Below are 22,495 nucleotides of genomic sequence, written 5' to 3'. Positions count from 1 at the left end.
CACTCTTCCCCCATCTCCTGACACTCTGCCCCATCTTCCGACACTCTGCCCCCATCTCCCGATATGCTGCCCCCATCTCCCGACACTCTGCCCCCATCTCCCAACAATCTGCCCCCATCTCCCGACACTCTGCCCCCATCTCCCGACACTCTGCCCCCATCTCCCGACACTCTGCCCCATCTCCCGACACTCTGCCCCCATCTCCCGACACGCTGCCCCCATCTACCGACACTCTGCCCCCATCTCCCGACACTCTGCCCCATCGCCCGACACTCTGCCCCCATCTCCCGACACTCTGCCCCATCTCCCGACACTCTGCCCCCATCTCCCGACACGCTGCCCCCATCTACCGACACTCTGCCCCCATCTCCCGACACTCTGCCCCATCGCCCGACACTCTGCCCCCATCTCCCGAGCAGCCTGTCTCTACCTCTGCTGAACCCACACAGGATGCACCATGTTGAAGCCAGAGGGAAGGACTGGGTGAGAAATTGTAATTCACCAAGGGTGTGAACATGGGGGTTTAACAAAATATTAAGTTTCCTGTTTATAACAATGAAACATAAAACGCATTGATTGGAACCACTTCCAGCTCTTGTCCATTCTGACATCCCGTGGGCCAGCTCACCCTCTCACTGGGTTCATGCTGAATGTCAATCCAGGCTGGGAGCCATTGGGTGGATGTGCAATGGGTGGGTGAGTGGGTGAAGGAATGTTCAGTTCACAGGGAGGGGGATGGGGGAGGGGGGTTGGTGCTGGTGGTGGGAAGTGTTCATTCTGAAAGAGTCCCACCTGAAACAGTGACCACTAACTTATCACTTTCCAATGATGTTTGACCTGCTGTGTTTTCCTCTGAAACCCAGGACAGTCAAACTATGTCCCAAAGTTCAGATTAGGGCCTTGAGCCTGGGCTATGGGGCCCACATACATGGAGCACCATTACCGGATGTCCTTCATCCCCGATTTTAATCACTCCACCATTGGTGGCTGGGCCTTCAGCTGTCTGGACCCTAAGCTGTGGAATTTCCTCCCTAAACCCCTCCACCTTTCTCATCCACTTCCCTCCTTACAGACACTCCTTATAACCGACCTCTTTGGCCAAGCTTTTGGTTATCTGACCTAATATATCTTTATGCCCCGGTGAAACTCCTTGGGACAATTTATTATGTTAGAAGCCCGATATAAATTTAAGTTGTTGTAGTTGTTTTTGTAGTTCAGTGAGAACTGTTCACTTACTGAGTGAGTGAGTCTGTATCAATGTAACTCAGATAGACACATCTTGTGTCATAGTTCAGTGAGATCTGATCACTTACTGAGTGAGTGAGTCTGTTTCAATGTAACTCAGATAGACACAGCTTGTGTCATAGTTCAGTGAGATCTGATCACTCACTGAGTGAGTGAGTCTGTATCAATGTAACTCAGATAGACACATCTTGTGACATAGTTCAGTGAGATCTGATCACTTACTGAGTGAGAGAGTCTGTATAAATGTAACTCAGATAGACACAGCTTGTGTCATAGCTCAGTGAGATCTGATCACTAACTGAGTGAGTGAGTCTGTATCAATATAACTCAGATAGACACAGCTTGTGTCATAGTTCAGTGAGATCTGATCACTTACTGAGTGAATGAGTCTATTTAATGTAACTCAGGCACAGCTTGTGTCACAGTTGGGATAAGGTGATTCTTTCCAAACATTCAAAATTACCACAAAGCCATTAAAGAACATCTGTTGTGAGCCGAATTATTTGGTAGAATTAGAGTGAAGGAGTGGGATTGACCCACAGCCTGAGCCACCACTTTAAGGACAGGAAGAGAGAGAATCTGGAGAGGAGAAAAGAATTAGTAGGAGACCAGGCGCTGAATCTGTAACAATGAGCAGAGAGGGGGAGGAGTGTGTGGGACAGGGATTTATAGATTTGGGGGAATGAAAGGAGAAAGAATATTCCATAGAAACTAGAATTGTCTGTTCTGAATTTCTATCCTGTACTGACAGCGATGGCTTTTGTCAACTCTGTTTACAGGGTATTAGAGGGAGAGGATTTTCAAATGAAAAACTCAAAGCAAAAATCTCAAGATCTTATAGAATCACTGAATTCATACATGATCAGCCTCTGATTATGGAAGGAGAAATGTTTGTCTGTTCTGTCTGTGGGGGAAAAAAAAAAATCATCAGTGTGACTGGAAAATCACCGGCACACACACACCCGAGTCAGAATCACATCTCGGGGTCAAACTTGACATCACGTGTGCACAAAGTCTGGTTTACATGCTCATGAAACACACCGCAATGCGCATGTGCACGGAGCTCCTGTTGTGAGGATAGGACACATTCTGTTCCCCTTTGAATGCTGGGTAGCCCCGCTGCCATTGAAAGTCCTTATTTCTGAATAGGAAATTATTACTTGTGATCCAGTGACGATTGGAGCCACAGGGCCAAGATATAGCAATGTTTTTTGATATCAATTGACTTAATAAAGTGCACTGGTCTTCCGCCATAGTTCTGTGCCAGGTGTAATTAACAGCAGAACAAATCCCTCGTTAAATGTGAACTCACTGGAATCTCAGGAGGCCGTGTGAACAAGTGATTTTTCATTCCATACACAAAATATTTAAATTCTGTCATCAGTAAGAATCTGACAACTCAGCTTGTGAACGATCATTTCACAGTGTGATTTTACCCAAAAGTTTCCAGCTCACACGGGGAACTCAAACCCTTCAGATAATGAGTTCCACATTATCAACAATCTACAGTTATCAAAAAGCGGTTGTTGTGAATCTGAAATTAAAATGGAAAATGCAGAAATTTTTAGCAGATTTGGTAGTACCGGTACTGTGAGGAATATAGCATCTGTGAACAGTCCTGAAAACTTAACTCTTCTCAATGCAGATGCTCCTAGATGTGCTGAGTGTTTCTGGAACACTCTGCATTATCTCTGGTGAATGAAAATTGATCATGATTTACACATTAGATTTAATAGTGACTAACTTATATTTATTTCCATCCATTTACAAGTGGAAACATCTTCCACGTGTCCATCCTGTCAAACCCTTTTACTATCTTAAAATTCTCGGTCAGGTCATCTCTCACTCTCTTCTCCAAACAAAATCTTTGCAAACTGTTGAATCTTTGTTGATTGATATAACTTTCCAATTCTGGCATCATTCCAGTAAATCTGTTTTGCACCTTCCCCAGTGCTTCTCGATCCAATTTAACATACGGAGACAGAGCTAATCTGAGCATCAACATCGCTATTGCCCCAAATTCCTGTATGTTGGAAGGATCGGTACGGCAGTGGGAGAGAGGACTGTGGTTTCGAGCTGTTATTCATCATCCTCTATTTGAGAGATTATCTCATTAGAATATTTGGACACTAAGGGAATCAATGGATATGGGAATGGGGCGGGAATGTGGAGTTGAGCTGAAAGATCATTTAATGGTGGAACAGTCTCAAAGAGCCATATGGTCTACCCCAGCTCCTACTTCTTGTTTTCTTATGAACATCACTGTGAATCATTTCTATACAAGCACAGCAGATGCAGGGCCCGCTCTTCAACTCTTCCCTTCCCACATTCCAGGTCCCCAAACACACTTTCCAGGTGACACAATGAAAAAGGTCAGCGACCTAAAACATTCCGTCCGCTTGGTTGACATGAAACTAAACTTATGATGAATTCCTCCTCAATAACAGGGAGTGGATCAATAGCACTACTACTGACCGAGCTGGTCGATTCCTAAAAGACATAGCTGCTAGACTAGGTCTGTGACAAGTCATGAGAGAGTCTTCAAAAGGGAAAAACATACTTGATCTCATCCTCATCACTCCGTCTGCTGCAGACGCACCTTTCCATGACAGCATCAGTAGGAGTCACCTCCTACGAAGTCGTTGTGGAGACGAAGTCCCATCTTCACATTGAGGACGCCCTCCATCGTATGATGTGGCATTACCATCGTGCTAAATAACATAGGTTTCGAACAGATCTAGAAACTCAAGGCTGGGCATCCTTGGGGGACTCTGGGCCAACGGCAGCAGCAGAATTGCACTCAACCATAATCTGTAACTTTATGGCCTAGCAAACCCCCCCAACTCTACCAGTACCATCAAGCCAGGGGATCAACCCTGGTTCAATTAAGAGTGCAGGAGGGCATGCCAGGAGCAGCATCTGGCATACACAAAAATGAGATGTCAACCTGGTGAAGCTACAACATAGGACTACTTGCAGGCCAAACAGTGTAAATGATATGTGACAGACAGATCTAAGCGATTCCACAACCAATGGATCAGATCTAAGCTCTGCAGTCCTGCCACACTCAGTCGTGAATGGCGGTGGACAATTTAACAACTCACTAGAGGCGGAGGCTCGACAAATATCCCCATCTTCAATAGTACTGAAAACCTGGACTCCAGAACTCGCTGCACCCATAGCCAAGCTGTTCCAGTACAGCCACAACACTCGCATCTCCCTAGCAATGTGGAAAATGGCCTGGGTGTGTCCTGTACACAAGGCATGATAAACCCAATCGGACCAATTACTGCTCTATCATTCTACTCTCGATCATCAACAATGTAATGGAAGGGGTCATCAACAGTGCAATCAAGTGGAACTTGCTTAGCAATAATCAGATCACTGGTGCTCAATTTGGGTTTTGCCAGGATCACTCAGCTCCTGACCTCATTACAGCCTTCGTTCAAACATGGACAAAACAGTTGAACTCCGGACGTAACGTCAGAGTAACTGCCCTTAACATCAAGGCAGCATTTGACCGAGTGTGGCATCAAAGAGCCCTAGCAAAACGGGAGTCAATGGAAATGAGTGGGGAAATTCTCCACTGGTTTGAGTCCTGGGTTGTGGTTGTTGGAGGTCAATCATCTCAACTCAGGACATCGCTGCAGGAGTTCCTCAGGATAGTGTCCTCGGCCCAACCATATTCTACTGCCTCATCAATGGCCTTCCTTCCATCATAAGGTCAGGAGTGGGGATGTTCTCTGATGATTGCACAATGTTCAGCACCATTCGGGACTCCTCAGGTCCTGAAACAATCCATGTCCAAATGTACCAAGACCTGGAAAAACTTGGCAGATGGAATATAATTAGGGAATATGTGAGGTTATGCTATTTGACGGGAAGGATAGAGGAGCTGAATATTATTTAAGTGGAGAAAGACTGCAGAAGGCTGCAGCACAGAGGGATTTGGGAGTACTTGTGCATGAATCCCAAAAAGCTAACATCAACGTTCAGCAGGTAATAGGGAAGGAAAATAGAATGTTGGTCTAAATTTCAAAGGGAATGGAGTATAAAAAAAGGGAAGTCTTGGCAAAACTATACAAGGCAGTAGTTAGACCGCCCCGAGAATACTGCGAACAATTTTGGTCCCCTATATAAGGAAAGATATTCTGGCACTGGAGGCAGCCCGGAGAAGATTCATTCTGTTGATCCCGGGTATGGAGGGATTTTCTTTTGAGGAGAGGTTGAGTAGATTGGGCCTGTACTCATTGGAGTTTAGAAGAATGAGGGGCGACCTTATTGAAACATATAAGATTCTTCGGGGGCTTGACAGGGTAGATGCTGAGAGGTTGTTTCCCTTTGTGAGAGAGTCTATGACTAGAGGGCATAATCTCAGAGTTAGGGGGTGCCCATTTAAAAAATAGATGAGGCAGAATTTCTTCTCTCAGAGGGTAGTGAATCTGTGGAATTCTTTACCACAGAGGGCTGTAGAGGCTGGGTCATTAAGTATATTCAAGGCTGAGATAGACAGATTTTTAATCAGTAAGGAAATCAAGGTTATGGGGACAAGGCAGGGAAGTGGAATTGAGGATTATCAGATGAGCCATGATCTCATTGAATGGCGGAGCAGACTCGATGCACCGAGCGAGGCCGCAACTTTCTCCCAGTTACAGACCTGGGGTAACGGTCGCCATCTAGCCAAATGGCCAGCTTCTGCTCCTAAATCTTATGGTCTTATGGACATTACCCAGGCTTGGTCTGGCAAGTGGAAAGTAACATTCATGCCACATAAGTGCCAGGCTATGGCTATCTCCAACAAGAGAGAAGCTAAGCAACTCCCCTTGTCATTCAAATGCATTACTACCATTTAATCTCCCATTATCAACATCCTGGGGTTACCATTTACCAGAAACTGAATTGGACCAGCCATATACATAGTCTGGCTACAGGAGCCAGTCAGAGGCGAGGATTCCTGCGGCAAATATCTCACCTCCTGACTCCCCAAAGCCTGTCCACAATCTACTAGGCACAAGTCAGGAGTGCGATGGAACAGTCTCTACTTGCCAGGATCAGTGCAGCTCCAAAAACACTCAAGAACTCAACACCATCCAGGACAAAGCAATGCACTGGATTGGCACCACATCCACAAACATTTATTCCATCCACCACCAACGCACAGTCGCAGCAGTATCTACCACCTACAAGATGCACTGCAGAAACTCACCAAGGTTCCTGAGGCAGCACCTTCCAAACCCACGACCACTACCACCTAGAAGGACAAGGGCAGCAAACCCATGGGAACACCACCACCTGGAAGTTCCCCTCCAAGTCACTCGCCATCCTGGCTTGGAAATATCGTCGTTCCTTCACTGTCACTGCGTCAAAATCCTTGAACTTCCCCCAGCATCTCATGAATGAATTTTTAAAAATCAATTGTAAACACAAAGCTTCCAGCCGGGATTGAACCGGGGACTTTCTCATGTAAAGTAAAGGTGATAATCAGTGCACTAGGGAAATGAGTGTGAATCCCCCACGGACAGAGGGGAACTGACCACCCATCTCTAGCTCTAATTCCCAAACAGAAAATGCTGCCAAGAATCAGCAAGTCAGGCTGAGTCTGTCACCGCTCTCACCATCTGAACCGTCACAATGCCCGGCTGATTGACGGCAGCTTCGGGCCAATAGCAAGAGGGGACGTGTCTGGAGGACCGCGCTGATCCTCCAGCCAATCGGAATGAATAAGGGGCGGGGCCGGGCTGGGAGTGAAGCATGCGCAGTGCGAGTAATGGCGACTGAGAGACGCTTCTTTCTCGGATCCGGAACCGGTGAGTGTGTGAATGGCGGGGAAGAGGGAGCGATGGATCCGGCGGGTGGGCGGGAGGCTTTGAAAACATGTTATGTAAACAGCAATCCCTGAAAAATAACTTTCCGGTCCCCGGGGTAAGCGTTTCCCCATTTGCACCGAGCGAGGCCGCAGCTTTCTCCAGTTCCAGACCCGGGGGTAACGGCCGCCATCTTTATTGGGGGCAAAGTGCATCAGGGCGCACGCGCCGCCGCCATCTTTATTAGGGGCAAAAGATCAAAATGTTGCAAAAGCTCAGCAGGTCTGACAGCATCTGTGGAGAGAGAGACAGAGTTAACGTCTCGAGTCCGTATGACTCTTCTTCAGAGCTAAGGAGAAGTAGAAATATCATGGACTTTACACTGTTTATGAGGGGGTGAAGCTGGTGGAACAATGATATTCAGGTCCTGTTGAATTGAGTGAATCTGTCCAATCTTGATGTGATGTTTGGTCTGAATTTCCCATCTGCAAATCCTCACCATGGCTCCTTAGGCAGCAGCTTCCAAACCCACGACCACTACCACCTAGAAGGACAAGGGCAGCAGATACATGGGAACACCATCACTTGCAAATTCCCCTCCAAGTCACTCACCATCCTGACTTGGAAATATATCTCCTTTCCATCAATGTCGCTGGGTCAAAATCCTGGAATTCCCTTCCTAACAGCACTGTGGGTGTACCTACACCACATGGACTGCAGCGGTTCAAGAAGGCAGCTCCCCACCACCTTCTCAAGGGCATTGAGGCATAGGCAAGAAATGCTGGCGCAGCCAATGATGCTCGCATCCCATGAATGAATTAAAATAAAATGCTGTAAAAAGGAGATTCCAAAAATTCCATCACTATCCAAGGGTTGGTGCAGGAGGGAGGGCTTTAGATTCCTGGATCAATGGGCCCATTTCTGGGGAAGTTTGGGCCAATAGAAGTCTGACAGGTTGCACCTGGGCTGGAACAGGACCAACATCCTTGCGAGGGGGTTTCTAATGCTGTGGGTGGGGGGTTAAACTAACTTAGCAGGGGGGTGGGTTACAGAGTGGAGGTATACCAGGCGTGATGCACAGACAAGTATAGAAGAAAAAATCAAGTCAGTCTGGAAGGCAGAGCATATATTGTCAAGTTAAGGCACAAGGCAGCATGGCAAGGCTGGATGGCAACTATTTTAATGCAATGAGTCTTGCGAGTAAGGCCGATGAGTTGAGGGTGTTGATGAACACATGGGGATATGATATCATTGCTATAACGGAGACATGGTTGAGGGAGGGGCAGGACTCGCAGCTCAATACTCTGGGGTACGGAATCTTTGGGTGAAACGGGGGTGGGGGTGTAAAAGAGGAGGTGGGGTCACAATATTGATCAAGGAGTCAATTACGGCAATAAGGAGGGATGATATCTTAGAAGGTTCCTCAAATGAGGCCATATAGGTTGAACCTAAAAAGAAAAAGTGGGTAATCACATTGCTGGGAGTGTACTATAGACCCCCAAACAGAGAGTGAGAGATAGAAGGGCAGATATGTAGGCAAATCTCAGAGAAGTGTAAAAATGATAGGGTAATAATAGAAGGGGATTTCAACTTCCCCAATATTAACTGGGATCGACAAAGTGTGAAAGGCTTAGAGGGGGCTGAGTTCTTAAAATGTACCCAAGAGAGCTTTTTAAGCCAGCACGTAGGAAGTCCTATGAGTGAGGCAGCAGTCCGAAGCCGGGCAAGTGGTAGGAGTGTCTGTGGGGGAGCATTTCGGTGATAGTAACCATAATTGAGTAAGATTTAAGGTAATTATGGAAAAAGCCAAAGATGATCTGGAAATAAAGATTCTGAATTGGGCGAAGGCTGATTTTAATATGATAAGACAAGATCTGGATAAAGTGTACTGGGAGCAGCTATTTGTAGGAAAATCTACATCAGAGCGGTGGGAGTTGGTCAAAAAGGAAATAGAGTGCAGGGCCGAAAATAAATTGAATTTTATTGGGAACAACAGTTTATACTGCATGAGAAAAGGGTGCTGATTGGTTGGCCAGTCAGTTCTGATTGGTCATTGCTATGGAGAATGTTCCAGGTAGTTATCATCATGTGCTTTTGTTTAATTCAACAAAAGGTGCCATGCCTGGACTTGTTCCTTCTGCCTGCAGAGGACAGGTCCCTGTGTATGAATATATATAGCTTCTAGCAAGTGTAAGTGAGACACTTTACGAGCCTGACTGATAATCTTTGAAATTTGATGTTCTTGTGTCTGTCCTGATGAGTACAAGATTAAATGTTTTGACAGAATGTCTCTTTTTTTTAACAATACTCAAGTGCATTAAAGGGGGGAAGTGTGGTAGACAGAGGGAGAGGTGTCGGGAGAGAATCTCAGAGCTTGGGGACAAGGGAACTGAAGGCACGGTCACTAATGGTGGAGCGATTAAAATAGGGAATGTACAGGACCAGAATTAGAGCAGTGTAAATATCTCAGAGGGTTGTGGAGCTGGAGGAGATTACAGAGATAGGGAGGGGCGAGGCCAGGGAGGGATTTGAAAACAAGGATGAGAATTTTAGAATCAAGTTGTTGCTTGACTGGGAGCCAAGGCAGGTCAGGAAGCAGAGGGAGGTGAGGGGAATGGGCCTCACTGTGAGTGAAGACATGGACAGGAGACTTTTGGATGGTGTTAAGTTTGCAGAGGGTAATGTGAGCGACCAGCCAGGAGTGTGTTGGAATAATCGAGTCTGGAGGTAACAATGGCAGCGATGAGGGTTTCAGCAGCAGATTCACTGAGACAGGGTGAGGTTGGGTGATGTTGCAGAGGGGGAAACAGGCGATCAGAGTGATGACACAGATATGAGGTCAGAAACTCATCTCGAAATCAATTTTAACACCGAGGTTGTGAACAGACTGGTTTAATCTCAGACTGTTCCCAGGGAGAGGGATGGAGTTGGTATCTGGGAAATGGAGATTGGAGCAGGGACTGAAAACAGTGTCTTCAGTCTTCTCAGTGTTTAATTGGGGTTAATTAGTCATCAGGAAGAGAAGCAGGAACCAGAATGGGCCATTAGGCTGATCCCACGTTTAACTTAGTTAGAGAGAGAGAGAAGGAAGGAAACCCTGGGAGGTTTGGAGAAACCACCTTCACAATCGCTCATTAAATCTCCACACTGTGAGTTTTCGACACAAGGTTAACATCTGCTATTCTGTACGGTCGGACAGGGGGTTTCAGATAAATGTTTTGTCATGAGTAATGACTGAAGTGAATGATCAAACATATTGTTGTCTCCAGTTGTACAAATTTGTTAAAAAGATACAGAAAGAATTGTCCAAAACTCTGGATTTCAGCACAGGGAGGAGGGAGAGTGTGTGGGACGGGGATTTGCAGCTTTGGGGGAACAAGAGAGGAAATAATGTTCCATAGAAACTAGAATTGTCTGTTTTGAATTTCTATCCTGTTCTTACAGTGATGACTTTTATAAACTCCTTTTACAGAGAATTAGAAGGGGATAATTTGCAGATGGGAAACTCAAACCTAACATCACTTCAAGATCTGACAGTCACTCGATTCATCAGGACCTGAGTATCATCGGAATTTGAATGTGAAGGGAGAAATGTTTGTCAGTTCTGTCTGTGGGAAAAGATTTCAAACATCAGTGTGACTGGAAAAGCACCGAGACACACACACCCGAGTGAGAGTGTTCCAGTGAACTGACTGTGGAAAGAGCTTCAACCAGTTACACAGCCTGAAAAAACATCACACCATTCACAGCGGGGAGAAACTGTATCATGTTGTTTGTGTGGATGAGGCTTCAACTGATTATCAGACCTGGAGAGACACAGGGATACCGACACCATGGAGAAACCGTGGAAATGTGAGGACTGTGGGAAGGGATTCAGTTACCCATCTTCGCTGGAAATCCACCGACGTACTCACACTGGAGAGAGACCGTTCACCTGCTCCAAGTGCGGGAAGGGATTCACTTGGTCATCCAGCCTGCTGAGACACCAGAGAGTTCACACTGGGGAGAGGCCATTCACCTGCTCTGAATGTGGGAAGGGATTCACTCAGTCATCCTACCTGCTAATTCACCAGCGGCTTCACACTGGGGAGAAGTCGTTCACCTGCCCTGTATGTGGGAAAGGCTTCACTGGGTCCTCTGACCTGCTGAACCACCAGCGAATTCACACTGAGGAGAGGCCATTCCCCTGTACTTCCTGTGGAAAGAGATTCAGGTCTTGGAACAACCTCAAAGTACACCAGCGAGTTCACACTGGAGAGAGACCATTCACCTGCTCCGAGTGTGGGAAAGGATTTACTCAGTCATTCAACCTGCTGATCCACCAGCGAGTTCACACTGGAGAGAGGCCATTCACCTGCTCCAAATGTGGGAAAGGATTCACTCAGTCATCCAACCTGCTGAAACACCAGCGAGTTCACACTGGAGAGAGACCATTCACCTGCTCCGAGTGTGGGAAGGGATTCACTCAGTCATCCAACCTGCTGAAACACCAGCGAGTTCACAATTGACTGCAGGAGTCCGATTTTGCTGTTATTGCTGCTGTGAATCACATCCAGGACGGAACCATGTTCATTCTAACAGTTGGGGTTTAAAGCCAGCTAGTCTGGGTGTTTTGATGTATAGTACTTTTGAGATGTTAATTAAATAAAGATACGGAAGTTAAAAGGTATAGTGTAAATTTACATTTGTTCAATACAGCATTCAAGAGTGGGAGTAAAACCTTGCACCTAGCTGGGAGACGCCGAGCAATGTGTTTAAATAACTAATAAAATTAGTGGGATGAAAATGTTATTGTTCGAAGATGTGACATTAAAAACCTAGGATGCAATGGAAAATTTACATTGAAATAGGAAGCTAGGTATAAAAAGAAAGGAATTTGTGTGTGTAAGGCAGAGGCATTTAAGATCTAACCAGCCTGTAAGCCTACAACTGTGTCTGCAAAGGAACCAAATTGAAAGGAACCTCATATTTAATTTGTAAGGTCAAATGTGCTTTGCCTGGTATCTGTTTAAAGTCTATGGGTTACTGTTGCCTTGGTGAAGATTTACCTGGAGTGATTAATTTGGGTATTTGTTTAAAAGTTATTATGGTAGTAATTTGTAGACATGTGTATGTGTTTAACTTGTTAAATTAATAAATGATTAATTTAGTTTTATATATAAAAAAACCTTTTGAAGCTCGGTGGTCTTATTCCTGAATTCAGAGCCGCATCTCAAACATACCAATTGAAAATATAGGTTATGACAGTTGTTCAAGTTTCCCTCTCAGATTTAAACAACTCAGCCTTTACCAACTGCTGTGTTATAACTCCCAGTGACAGAGAAGGAACAGTGATATATTTCCAAGTCAGGATGGTGAGTGGCTTGGAGGGGAATTTCCAGGTGGTGGTGCTCCCATGTGTCTGCTGCCTTTGCCCTTCTAGATGGTAGTGGTCATGGTTTTGGAAGGTGCTGTCTAAAAAGGCTTGCTAAGCACCTTCTAAACCCAAAAATTAGGGTGTGAACAATTGGAAAAACGATGAGATGCCCTCGCTCACATGAAATATTGGGGTGGTCTCTCTCCAGTGTGACTGTGTTGCTCTGTCAGTAAATGGGATAACCGACTTCATCTCTTCCCACATCCAGCTGCTGAGTGATCAGTCTGCAGTGTGAGTGATCCACGAGTTTCCAGCTCAGACTGGAATTCAGTCCCTTCCCACATTTAACAACAACTTGCATTGATATAGCACCTTAACAGTAGTAAAAATGCCCCAAACTGCTTCACAGGAGTGGTAACAGCCCCCACATTAACATGATGGTTTTTTGACAACTCTGCTCATGTCTCCAATTGAATCTCTAAAAGACTGCTGTAATTTCCATCCAAAAAACAGGAATGCACAGATTTTACTGACATAAACCAGTGGCTCTGAGAAATGTACTATAACATTGATTAATGTCCTTACGGTTGGAAAAGCACAGATCCTCTGACTTAGTCTGGTCCATGCCTTGGTTGACCTGCTAGGAATATAAAATAAACAGCAATTGTTTGTCTATTTCATGTCAGTGACAGCACACACATTTATTTTAGTCCAATGTCTCAGAGCTGATTGTCTCCCAGACAGATTTCTTCCAACAATCTTAACAAGTCTTACCTGTCTCCCAGTTTGTTTCTATTGCTCCTGCATTCAGCCGATCCCATTCTTATTTCCATGGATACTTCTCACTGGTATTGTCACTATTATTTTCTTCTCTTTACTGTTTCTAAATCCGTTTCCTCTCTGCTTTATGTCTCCCCATTCTGGCCATTCAGGCATTGTTCCCAAAGTTGGTAAGGATATGGAATGTGTCAAGCAGCATGATATATATACTGTATCTGCTGTGTGCCTGCCATTTTCACCAGTCTCTCTATATCCTACTGACATTTGTTACCATCTTCCTCACTGTTTCCTGTATTTCCCAGTTTTGTGTCATGTGCAAATTTGAAATTCTGCCTGTATCCCCATGTCCAGGTCAGTAACATATATCAAAGAGATCAGCAGTGCCAACACTAGACCCTGGGGTCACACTGCTGTAAACTCCCATCCATTCTGAAAAACAAACTTTTCTGCTGAGCCAATTTTATAGCCAGGCTGAAACTCATGGGTTTCAGCTTTGCTGACAAGGCTATTGTGTGGTACCATATTAAACATCGTTTGAATGTCCATGTAAAAGGTATCAACCCCACTCCCCTCATACACCCTCCCATTACTTCGCCAAGTTGGTCAAAAATTATTTGTCTTTAATAAATCCATGGACTTTTTCATTTATTATTCCATACTTTTCCAAGTGCCAATTGATTTTGTCCCAGATTATTGTCTCCAGCTTTTCCCCACCACAGATGTGAAGCTGATTGTCCTGGAATTGCTGTGTTTTTGAACAGGGGTCTAACATTTACAATCTGTCAGTCCTTTGACACCACTACGATATAAGGAGGATTGGAAGATTGTTACCAGAGCCTCCACAAGTTCCATGTGAAGGATGCTGTCTCTGACAGTGCAGCAGTCCCTCAGTGTCACCCTGGAGTGTCAGCCTAGATAATGTGCTCAGGTTTATTAATATTTCCTCTTGTTATTGATGTGGGTCATTAAGAAACAATGGACTCTTATGATGTCATCCAGTCCCAGTACGATGATGTCATGAAGACTATTAAATACCAGCGGAGCCTTAGTGGTGAAAACAGTTTTGTTCAAGATGGCAGCAAGTCCATTACTAGTAGATCAGCAAATGGAATTAATGGGAAAGAAAGTGAGGCAGCTCATGAACATCAGAAATAGTGTTGTAAATTATGGAGAGGAACAAAATCTTCAGTACCTGCTAGGTATGGCACAACACATATCCCAGGGGCAGCAATGAACAAACTCAGGGGAATATTGAGCTACAGAGTCAAAACAACATTATATTCTTCCTCCATGTAACCTGCCTCAGAATTCACTCCATCACTAGACCATCAATACGAGGGGAATTAACATTTTCAATAATTCCAAGAGGAAAGTAGAGGCTTTAATTATCCAGGATGTTGTTCTGAAATTTACACTACCTCCCACTGTCACCAAGGCTGGCATTAGGCCACTCAATGTTAGTTTTGCTGTTGCCTCTGTCGCAGATGTGGTTCAATATAGATTTAATGTTAAGAGAAAGGGGTGGGATTGAATGGTCAAAACTGCTCACAGACTATAGAGGGTGATGTTTCCTAGAATTGGCCAAAAATTGTGGATCTCATAGGAACCAATACTTTATCCCCAGTATTAGTCAGTTTGGTTGGTGTTGTCCACCCGATAGGACAGGAAGTGTCCTCATGTCTGTCTGTTTGTATTGGTGTGAATGTGTCTCTGAGTGTGTATATGTGTGTGCGTGTGGAGAGAGGATGCCTGTACGTGTGCATCTGTGTGTGGAGAAGATGTCAGTATGTCTGTTGTGTGTGGAGAGAGGGTGTGTGTGTGTAAGACAGACAGACAAAGTGTATGTGGGTCTCTGTGATTGGGTCTCTGTGTGTGCTGCTTCTCATTCGCTGTAACGCAAACCTTCCTCTCCAAACAGACAATGTGGCTTTTGAGAATCCCATTGAGTGATATGAATATTACAATTACAACATTCTTCAGACATTCTTCACCTACAGGCTGACTGTGTGCTGTGTAAAACCTGACATCAACACAACCAGGCCCACTTCTCCTGGAACAACATGAAGTGTCTGCTGCTTTCCAGGTCCCTTCCTATCCCCTCACTATTATCCTCAGATCTTTTGCAAGTTCTTTTCCGGAATCCATGTTGAGGATCTCTAACGGATCCTTCCCTTCCCCTGTAATCAGAAACAGAATCTCTCAGGATCCCTTCAAGCATCTTCCCTGTGATCGAGGTCACGCTGATGGGCCTCTCATTCCCTGGCTCTGATTTGTCCCTGATTTGGAAAGTGGGAACACCATGAGCTACTTTCCGATCTCAGGGAACAATCGCTGACTCTATTGAGCTGTTGAAGATACGGACAAGAGGCTCACAGGGCACCCGTCCCATCTCTTTAAACCCCCTTGGGTGGATATCATCTGGGCCTGGAGCACCATCTAGTTTGAGATTTCCTACTTTCTCCAGGATGACAATCCCTTTCTATTTTAATATTGATGGTGTTATTGTCGACAGCACATCCCACAGCTGGAATCTGAGCATCATCCACAGGAGTGCAGACTGATGTGAAACAGACATTTAACAGCTCAGTCATAGCCTGGCAATCTGATTCAATCTGTCCTCAACTGTCTTTCAGTGGCTCGAAACCACCTTTAACCATCTTCCCACTCCTGATGGAGCTGGAAAAGCTTTGCTGTTATTTCCACAATTGTTCACCACCTTCTTTCCCAAAGATCTCTTCTCTAATGGCTGCTTTTCTCTCCCTCAATTGTGGGTGATATATGTCTAACACACACGCACACGCATCAATAAAACAGGGCATTCCAGGAAATATAAAACAGGTCTTTCTTTATCTGGAGATAAATGTCTGTTGTATAATTCTCCCAGCAGTTTACAAGTACCTCTGAATTAGTCCATCTGCTACTTTAATGCAGAGTTTAATCAATGTATTTAAAATAGATTTATTATAAATGAGTTAACACCTGCCTTTCAATGGTGGATACAGAAAAATTACCACAATCATTTTCAGCCTGGAAACTGCCATTTCACTTTCAGTCAGGAACAGTTTTACACCAATTTTTGATTTGACAACACATTTCCAGCATTCACCATTGTTCTTCCTGACTCTAAACACAGTTGTAAAGGAGCCTCCTGTTCTGTGTCCAGGAGCTCTGAACCATGGAAGAGAGCAGTTAGGACACATTTCTTACACACCTCAGGGTTAACCCACACGGGGACTTTGCTGTCAGTGAAGAGAGAGGAGAAAGACCAAAGTGCAGTTTGTCCCTCTCAGTGTGACCCTGAGGGACTGTGTCCAGGTTGAAGTTCTGTTCCTGCCGGATGTTCCTCAACCCAGATTGTCCTTTCTGAGCTCCAGCCAGGTGATAACAAAGAACAAAGAAAAGTACAGCACAGGAACAGGCCCTTCGGCCCTCCAAGCCTGCGTGATCATATTGCTTGTCAAACTAAAACATTTTGCACTTCCAGGGTCCGTATTCCTCTATTCCCATCCTATTCATATATTTGTCAAGCTGCCTCTTAAACACCACTATCGTACCTGCTTCCACCACCTCCTCTGGCAGCGAATTCCAGACACTCACTACCCTCTGCGTAAAAAACTTGCCCCGCACATCTCCTCTAAAGTTTTCTCCTCTCACCTTAAATCTATGTCCCCTAGTAATTGACTCTTCCACCCTGGGAAAAAGCTTCTGACTATCTACTCTGTCCATGCCACTCATAATTTTGTAAACTTCTATCAAGTCGCCCCTCAATCTCCGTCGCTCTAGTGAGAACAATCCGAGTTTCTCCAACCTCTCTTCATAGCTAATAACTTCCAGACCAGGCTGCATCCTGGTAAACCTCCTCTGCACCCTCTCCAACACTTCCATATCTTTCTGGTAATGTGGTGACAATGTGTTGTTAAATACTCAGGTGGGAAAGGCAAAAAACAACAACAATGTGTTCAAAACAAAGCTGATTTGTTTGAAATTCATCCAGAATATTAAACTCCACCCTGGTTACAAACACAATTAACATCAGCAGAAACAAACCCCAATTGTCAGAATGAACAGTGTTCGGTCCTGGATGTGATTAACAGCAGCAATCACAGCAGTACTGAACTCATTCAGTCACTTATGAACTGGCTGGTCTGTCAGTAGGTGAGGTGACTGAGTGAATCACTTCCACACATGGAGCAGGTGAACAGCCTCTCCCCAGTGTGAATGTATTTGTGTTTCAGCGGATCCGTTTTGCTTTCAATTCTCCGCTCACAGTCAGAACTTTGAATAGGTTCCTTATCAGTGTGAACAAGTTGATGTGTATTGAGGTGGGACGGCTGAATGAATCTCTTCCCCACACCTGGAACAGGTGAACGATCTCTGTCCCCCATGTGAGTGCGCTGGTGAACACTGAATTCACATGAACACCTGAACCCAGTCCCACAGTGAAAGCACCGAAACTGTCTCTCGTCAATGTAAACACATTGATGGCACATCAGCTTCACAGAACTTTTATAACATTCCCACAATCCAGACATTTAAATGATCTTCCGCCAGTGTGAACTCACTGCTGTGTCAACAGGTTGATTGAATCATTGAATCCCTTCCCACACATGGAGCAGGTGAATGACCTCTCCCCGCTGTGAACCATCAGGGAATGTGGGTTGTTAAAGCTCTTGTCACAATCTAAACATTTAAACCCTCTCTCCAATCTCAACTTGGGTATGCAGGCCCGAGAGAGAAAGATGTGAGGTCAGAGCTCAGACAAGAGGGAACTTCAGAGACAGTTTGTCCTGGTGGGCTAGTGGGAGGGAAGCAGCAGAGGCAGCTGATTGGATTGTCTCAATCTTAGTGACAAAGAAGCTCCATGAGCTCCTCACACTTGTTGCTGGAGGTGAGGATGGAGGAGAGAGGGAGAGCCCTTCAAAAGGAACTAACTTGTGTTTGACATATTAAAAAGATTCAGCACACTGTGTGTTTGGGAAAAAAACTGATTTATTTGACTTTTACCCAGAATATTAGCCCCTAGAATTGGGCCAGGGTTTATTAACATCAGCAGAAACAGGCCCCAATGAACATGAAAACAAAAACAGAAATACCTGGAAAAACTCAGCAGGTCTGGCAGCATCGGCGGAGAAGAACAAAGTTGGCGTTTCGAGTCCTCATGCCCCTTCAACAGAACTAAGTAAAAATAGGAGAGGGGTGAAATATAAGCTGGTTTGTTTCAGTCCTGGATGTGATTAACCGCAAAATCCAATCACTGTAGTCATTTGTGAGCTTGTTGGTGTCTCAGCAGGTGGGATGACTGAAGGAATCCCTTCCCACAGTCAGAGCAAGTGAATGGTCTCTGCCCAGTGTGAACTCGCTGGTGTAAAATGAGGGCAGACGACCACCTGAACCCAATCCCGCACTGAGAGCACCTGAATGGTCTCTCGTCACTGTGAACACGTTGATGGGACATCAGTTCGCTGGAACTTTTAAAGCACTTCCCATAGTCTGGGCATTTAAAAGGTCTCTCCCCAGTGTGAACTCGCTGGTGTGTCAGCAGGGCGGACAACTGAGTGAATCCCTTCCCACACTGGGAGCAGGTGAAAGGTTTCTCCCCAGTGTGAAGCCGCTGGTGTCTCAGTAGGGAGTTTAACTGAATGAATCTCTTGCCACAGTCAGAGCAGGTGAACGGTCTGTCCCCAGTGTGAATTTGCTGGTGTACAGTGAGTTGAGATGATCGCCTGAACCCTGTCCCACAGTGAGAGCACCTGAATGATCTCTCATCAGTGTGAGTTCGCTGGTGTTTAATGAGTGCAGACGATGTCTTGAACCCACTCCCACAGTGGGGGCACATGAATGGTCTCTCATCCATATGAACAGGTAGATGGCACCTCAGATCACGGGAACTTTTATAGCACTTCCCGCAGTCTCGACATTTATATGGTCTCTCATCAGTGTGAACTCGCTGGTGTGTCAGCAGGTTGTATGAATGCGTGAATCCCTTCCCACACTCAGAGCAGGTGAACGGTCTCTCCCCAGTGTGAATTCGCTGGTGTCTCAGCAGGGACGATGACTCAGTGAATCCCTTCCCACATTGGGAGCAGGTGAACGGTCTCCCCCCAGTGTGAATTCACTGGTGTCTCAGCAGGGACGATGACTCAGTGAATCCCTTCCCACATTGGGAGCAGGTGAACGGTCTCTCCCCTGTGTGAATTCACTGCTGTCTCAGCAGGGATGATGACTCAGTGAATCCCTTCCCACATTGGGAGCAGGTGAACGGTCTCTCCCCAGTGTGAATTCGCTGGTGTCTCAGCAGCGAGGATGACTCAGTGAATCCTTTCCCACACTTGGAGCAGGTGAACGATTTCTCTTTGGTGTGAACTCGTTTGTGTCTCAGCAGGGACGAGGAATCAGTGAATCCCTTCCCACAATCAGAACAGGTGAACAGCCTCTCCCCGGTGTGACTGCACTGATGATTTTCCAACTTGGACGGGTAATTCAATCCCTTACCACAGTCCTCACATTTCCGTGGTTTCTCCCCAGTGTGACTATATTTATGTCTTGACAGACCAGAAGATCGGCTGAAGCCTCGTCCACACACAGAACACGTGTACGGTTTCTCCCCACTGTGAACGGTGCTTTTTCCTTCCATGTTTAAAATCCAATGATATTCAGGTTACCACAAATTGGGCGACCCCATCAGAACTGGATGTGATGTTTGGTTTCAGATTCCAGACTGCAAATCCTCCCCTTCTAAAACCCTGTAAAATTGATTTAAAACAGAAAAAAGAGAGTGAGAGCAAACCCACAAAAACACAAAGACGGGTTGTGAAATTGAACAGAATGAATCTGGTAATCTGTGGGCCCGGAGCTAGGAATAAGTGACCATGAAAGCTGGTGGATTGTTGCAAAAGCCCAACGTCCTTCAGGGAAGGGAACATGCCACCTGGTCTGGATCTACACAAGACTCTGGCCTCTGTTACAGGAGAGAAAGGGAGGGAGAGAGGGGCAGGAGAGACGGGGGTGAAAGATTTTATACATCTACAATGCAACTAAAGCTTTGACAGAATTTCCCAAACCCTCAGCTTCCATCCCAAGAAGGACCAGGGGAGCAGGTGTATGTGAACACCATCACCTCCAAGTCACACACCATCTTGACTTGTCTGACATCCAGTACTGGGAAAGAGACATTTCCTCCATTTAAATATTGAGAAGGCAGAAGCCATTTTCTTCAGTCCCTGTTACAAACTCCACTCTCTAGCCAGACTCCATCCCTCTCCCTAGTAACTGTCTGAAACTGAACCAGACTGTTCACAACCATGGTGAAATATTTCACCCTCAGATGAGCTTCCAACCACATGGCCACATCATCACCAAGACTGCCTATTTCCACCTCAGTAACATCGCCCGACTCCAGCCCAGTCTCAGCTCATCTGCTGCTGAAACTCTCATCCATTCCTTTGTTACCTTTAGACTTAACTAGCCTAATGCTCTCCTGGCCGGCCTCCCACATTCAACCTCCCTGTAATTTTCAGGTCATGTAAGACTCTGCTACCCTTGTGCTTACTCGCACAAAGTCATGTTCACCCCTCACCCCTGTGCTCACTGACCTACAAAGGTTTCCTTTTCATAAGCACCAACATTTTAAAATTATCATCCTTGTTTTCCTCCATGGTTGTGATCATCCCTGTCTTTGTAATCTCCTCCAGCCACATACCCCTCCGACATCTCTACCCTCAGCTAATTCCGGCCTCTTGGGTATTCCCGATTTTAATCGCTACACCATGGGTGGCCGTTCTTTCATTTGCCTAGTCCACAAGCTCTGAAATATCCTCCTTAAATCTCTCCACCTCACTTTCCCCCTTTTAAGATTCTCCCTAAAACCTACCTCTTTGACCAAGCTGCCCTAATATCTCTTCTTGTGGCTCAGTGTCAAATGTGAATTTGTGACATTTCTGTGAAATGTCTTGGAAAGTTTCATTATTTTAAAGGCACAATATAAATACAAGTTATTGTCACTGACCTGGACATATATCGTTGTCTCTGTCTCATCAAGAAGACATTGTAACTCTAAGCGTGAAGCAGACAGAATGGGAACAACTTGTCCATCAGTCATTGAAAAGGTTCCAAAAACATTGCCCCCTACAAAGATGGCGGCAGCGCATGCGCCCTGCTGCACATTGCCCCCAATAAAGATGGCGGCCGTTAATCAGGATCTGCAACTTGGAGAAAGCTGCGGCCTCTCTCGGTGCAAAAGGGGAGACGGGCCCAGGGAAACCGGGAAGTTCGATTTTTCGGGTTTCCGGTTTACACAACATGTTTACGAAACCGCTCCGCTCACCCACTGGATCCATCGTTCCCTTCGCCCCGCCATTCACCGACTCACCGATTGCGAATCCGAGAAAAAACCTAATCCCCAGCGCCATTACTCACACTGCGCATGCTTCACTCCCAGTCCGACCACGCCCCTCATTCACTCCGATTGGTTCGAGGACCAGCCAGTCCTCCAGTGCTGCCCCCTCTTCCTATTGGTCCGGCGCTGCCGTCAATCAGCCGGGCATTGTGACCGTTTCAAATGGTGAGAGCGGCCACAGACTCAGCCTGACTTCCTGATTCTTGGCAACATTTTCTGTTTGGGAATTAGAGCTAGAGATGGATGGTCAGTTCCCCTCTGTCCGGGGGGGATTCACACTCATTTCCCTAGTGCACTGATTATCACCTTTACTTTACATGAGAAAGTCCCCGGTTCAATCCCGGCTGGAAGCTTTGTGTTTACAATTTATTTTTATTCATTCATGAGATGTTAGGGAGGAGTTCAAGAATTTTGACCCGACAACAGTGAAGGAACGGCGATACATTTCCAAGTCAGGATGGTAGTGGCTTGGAGGGGAACGTCCAGGTGGTGGTGTTCCCATCTATCTGCTGTCCTTGTCCTTCTTGGTTTATTGTTAGAAGAGGTGGAGTTCAAAGAGTCTGGTGATCCAATGAAAATTTACATTGAATGAGATGTGCACTTGATCTTACTTTGCTTCCAAAAAAAACCTGATAAAGGCAAAATAGTGTGGATGCTGGAAATCTGAAACAAAAACAAAAATGCTGTAAAAACCCAGGAGGTCTGACAGCATCTGTGGAGAGAAAGACAGAGTTAACGCTTCGAGTCCTTATGAGTCTTCTTCAGAGCGAAGAGAATAAAAATGTGGTGAAATTTATACTGCTTAATGGGGGTGGAGCAGGTGAAGCTGCATTGAAGGCCAGCGATACGTGGAGTTAAAAGAGAGATTGCAAAAGATGTCATAAACAAAAAGTCAAAGGGTGTTGACGATGATGG

The 22,495-nt window shown here is 45.6% G+C and overlaps 2 protein-coding genes across 2 annotated transcripts in view; one reads left to right on the top strand and one right to left on the bottom strand.

Moving 5' to 3' along the window:
- Positions 1-21,593, bottom strand: part of LOC144673827 (uncharacterized) — a 64,654-nt gene extending 43,061 nt beyond the window's left edge. Inside the window, 3 exon segments of the mRNA XM_078535480.1 lie at positions 18,452-19,001; positions 19,086-19,755; positions 21,554-21,593. Coding sequence (XP_078391606.1) covers positions 18,452-19,001; positions 19,086-19,755; positions 21,554-21,593 — 1,260 coding nt within the window.
- On the top strand, positions 7,018-12,174 carry LOC144673825 (uncharacterized). The gene is made up of 2 exons (XM_078535479.1): positions 7,018-7,052; positions 10,522-12,174. Exon 2 carries the CDS (start codon positions 10,883-10,885, stop codon positions 11,555-11,557), a length of 675 nt encoding a protein of 224 aa, XP_078391605.1. The 5' UTR covers positions 7,018-7,052; positions 10,522-10,882; the 3' UTR covers positions 11,558-12,174.
- Positions 21,594-22,495: the final 902 nt, after the last annotated feature.

Source organism: Cetorhinus maximus, unplaced genomic scaffold (genome assembly GCF_964194155.1).
Source record: "Cetorhinus maximus unplaced genomic scaffold, sCetMax3.hap1.1 HAP1_SCAFFOLD_487, whole genome shotgun sequence".
In the NCBI taxonomy this organism is placed as follows: Eukaryota; Metazoa; Chordata; class Chondrichthyes; order Lamniformes; family Cetorhinidae; genus Cetorhinus; species Cetorhinus maximus.
This window is presented reverse-complemented; position numbering and strand designations above follow the sequence as displayed.

Bases quoted from the DNA above. Each gene is read 5' to 3' on its own strand.
- LOC144673825 (XM_078535479.1), top strand. From the start codon at position 10,883: ATGGAGAAACCGTGGAAATGTGAGGACTGTGGGAAGGGATTCAGTTAC.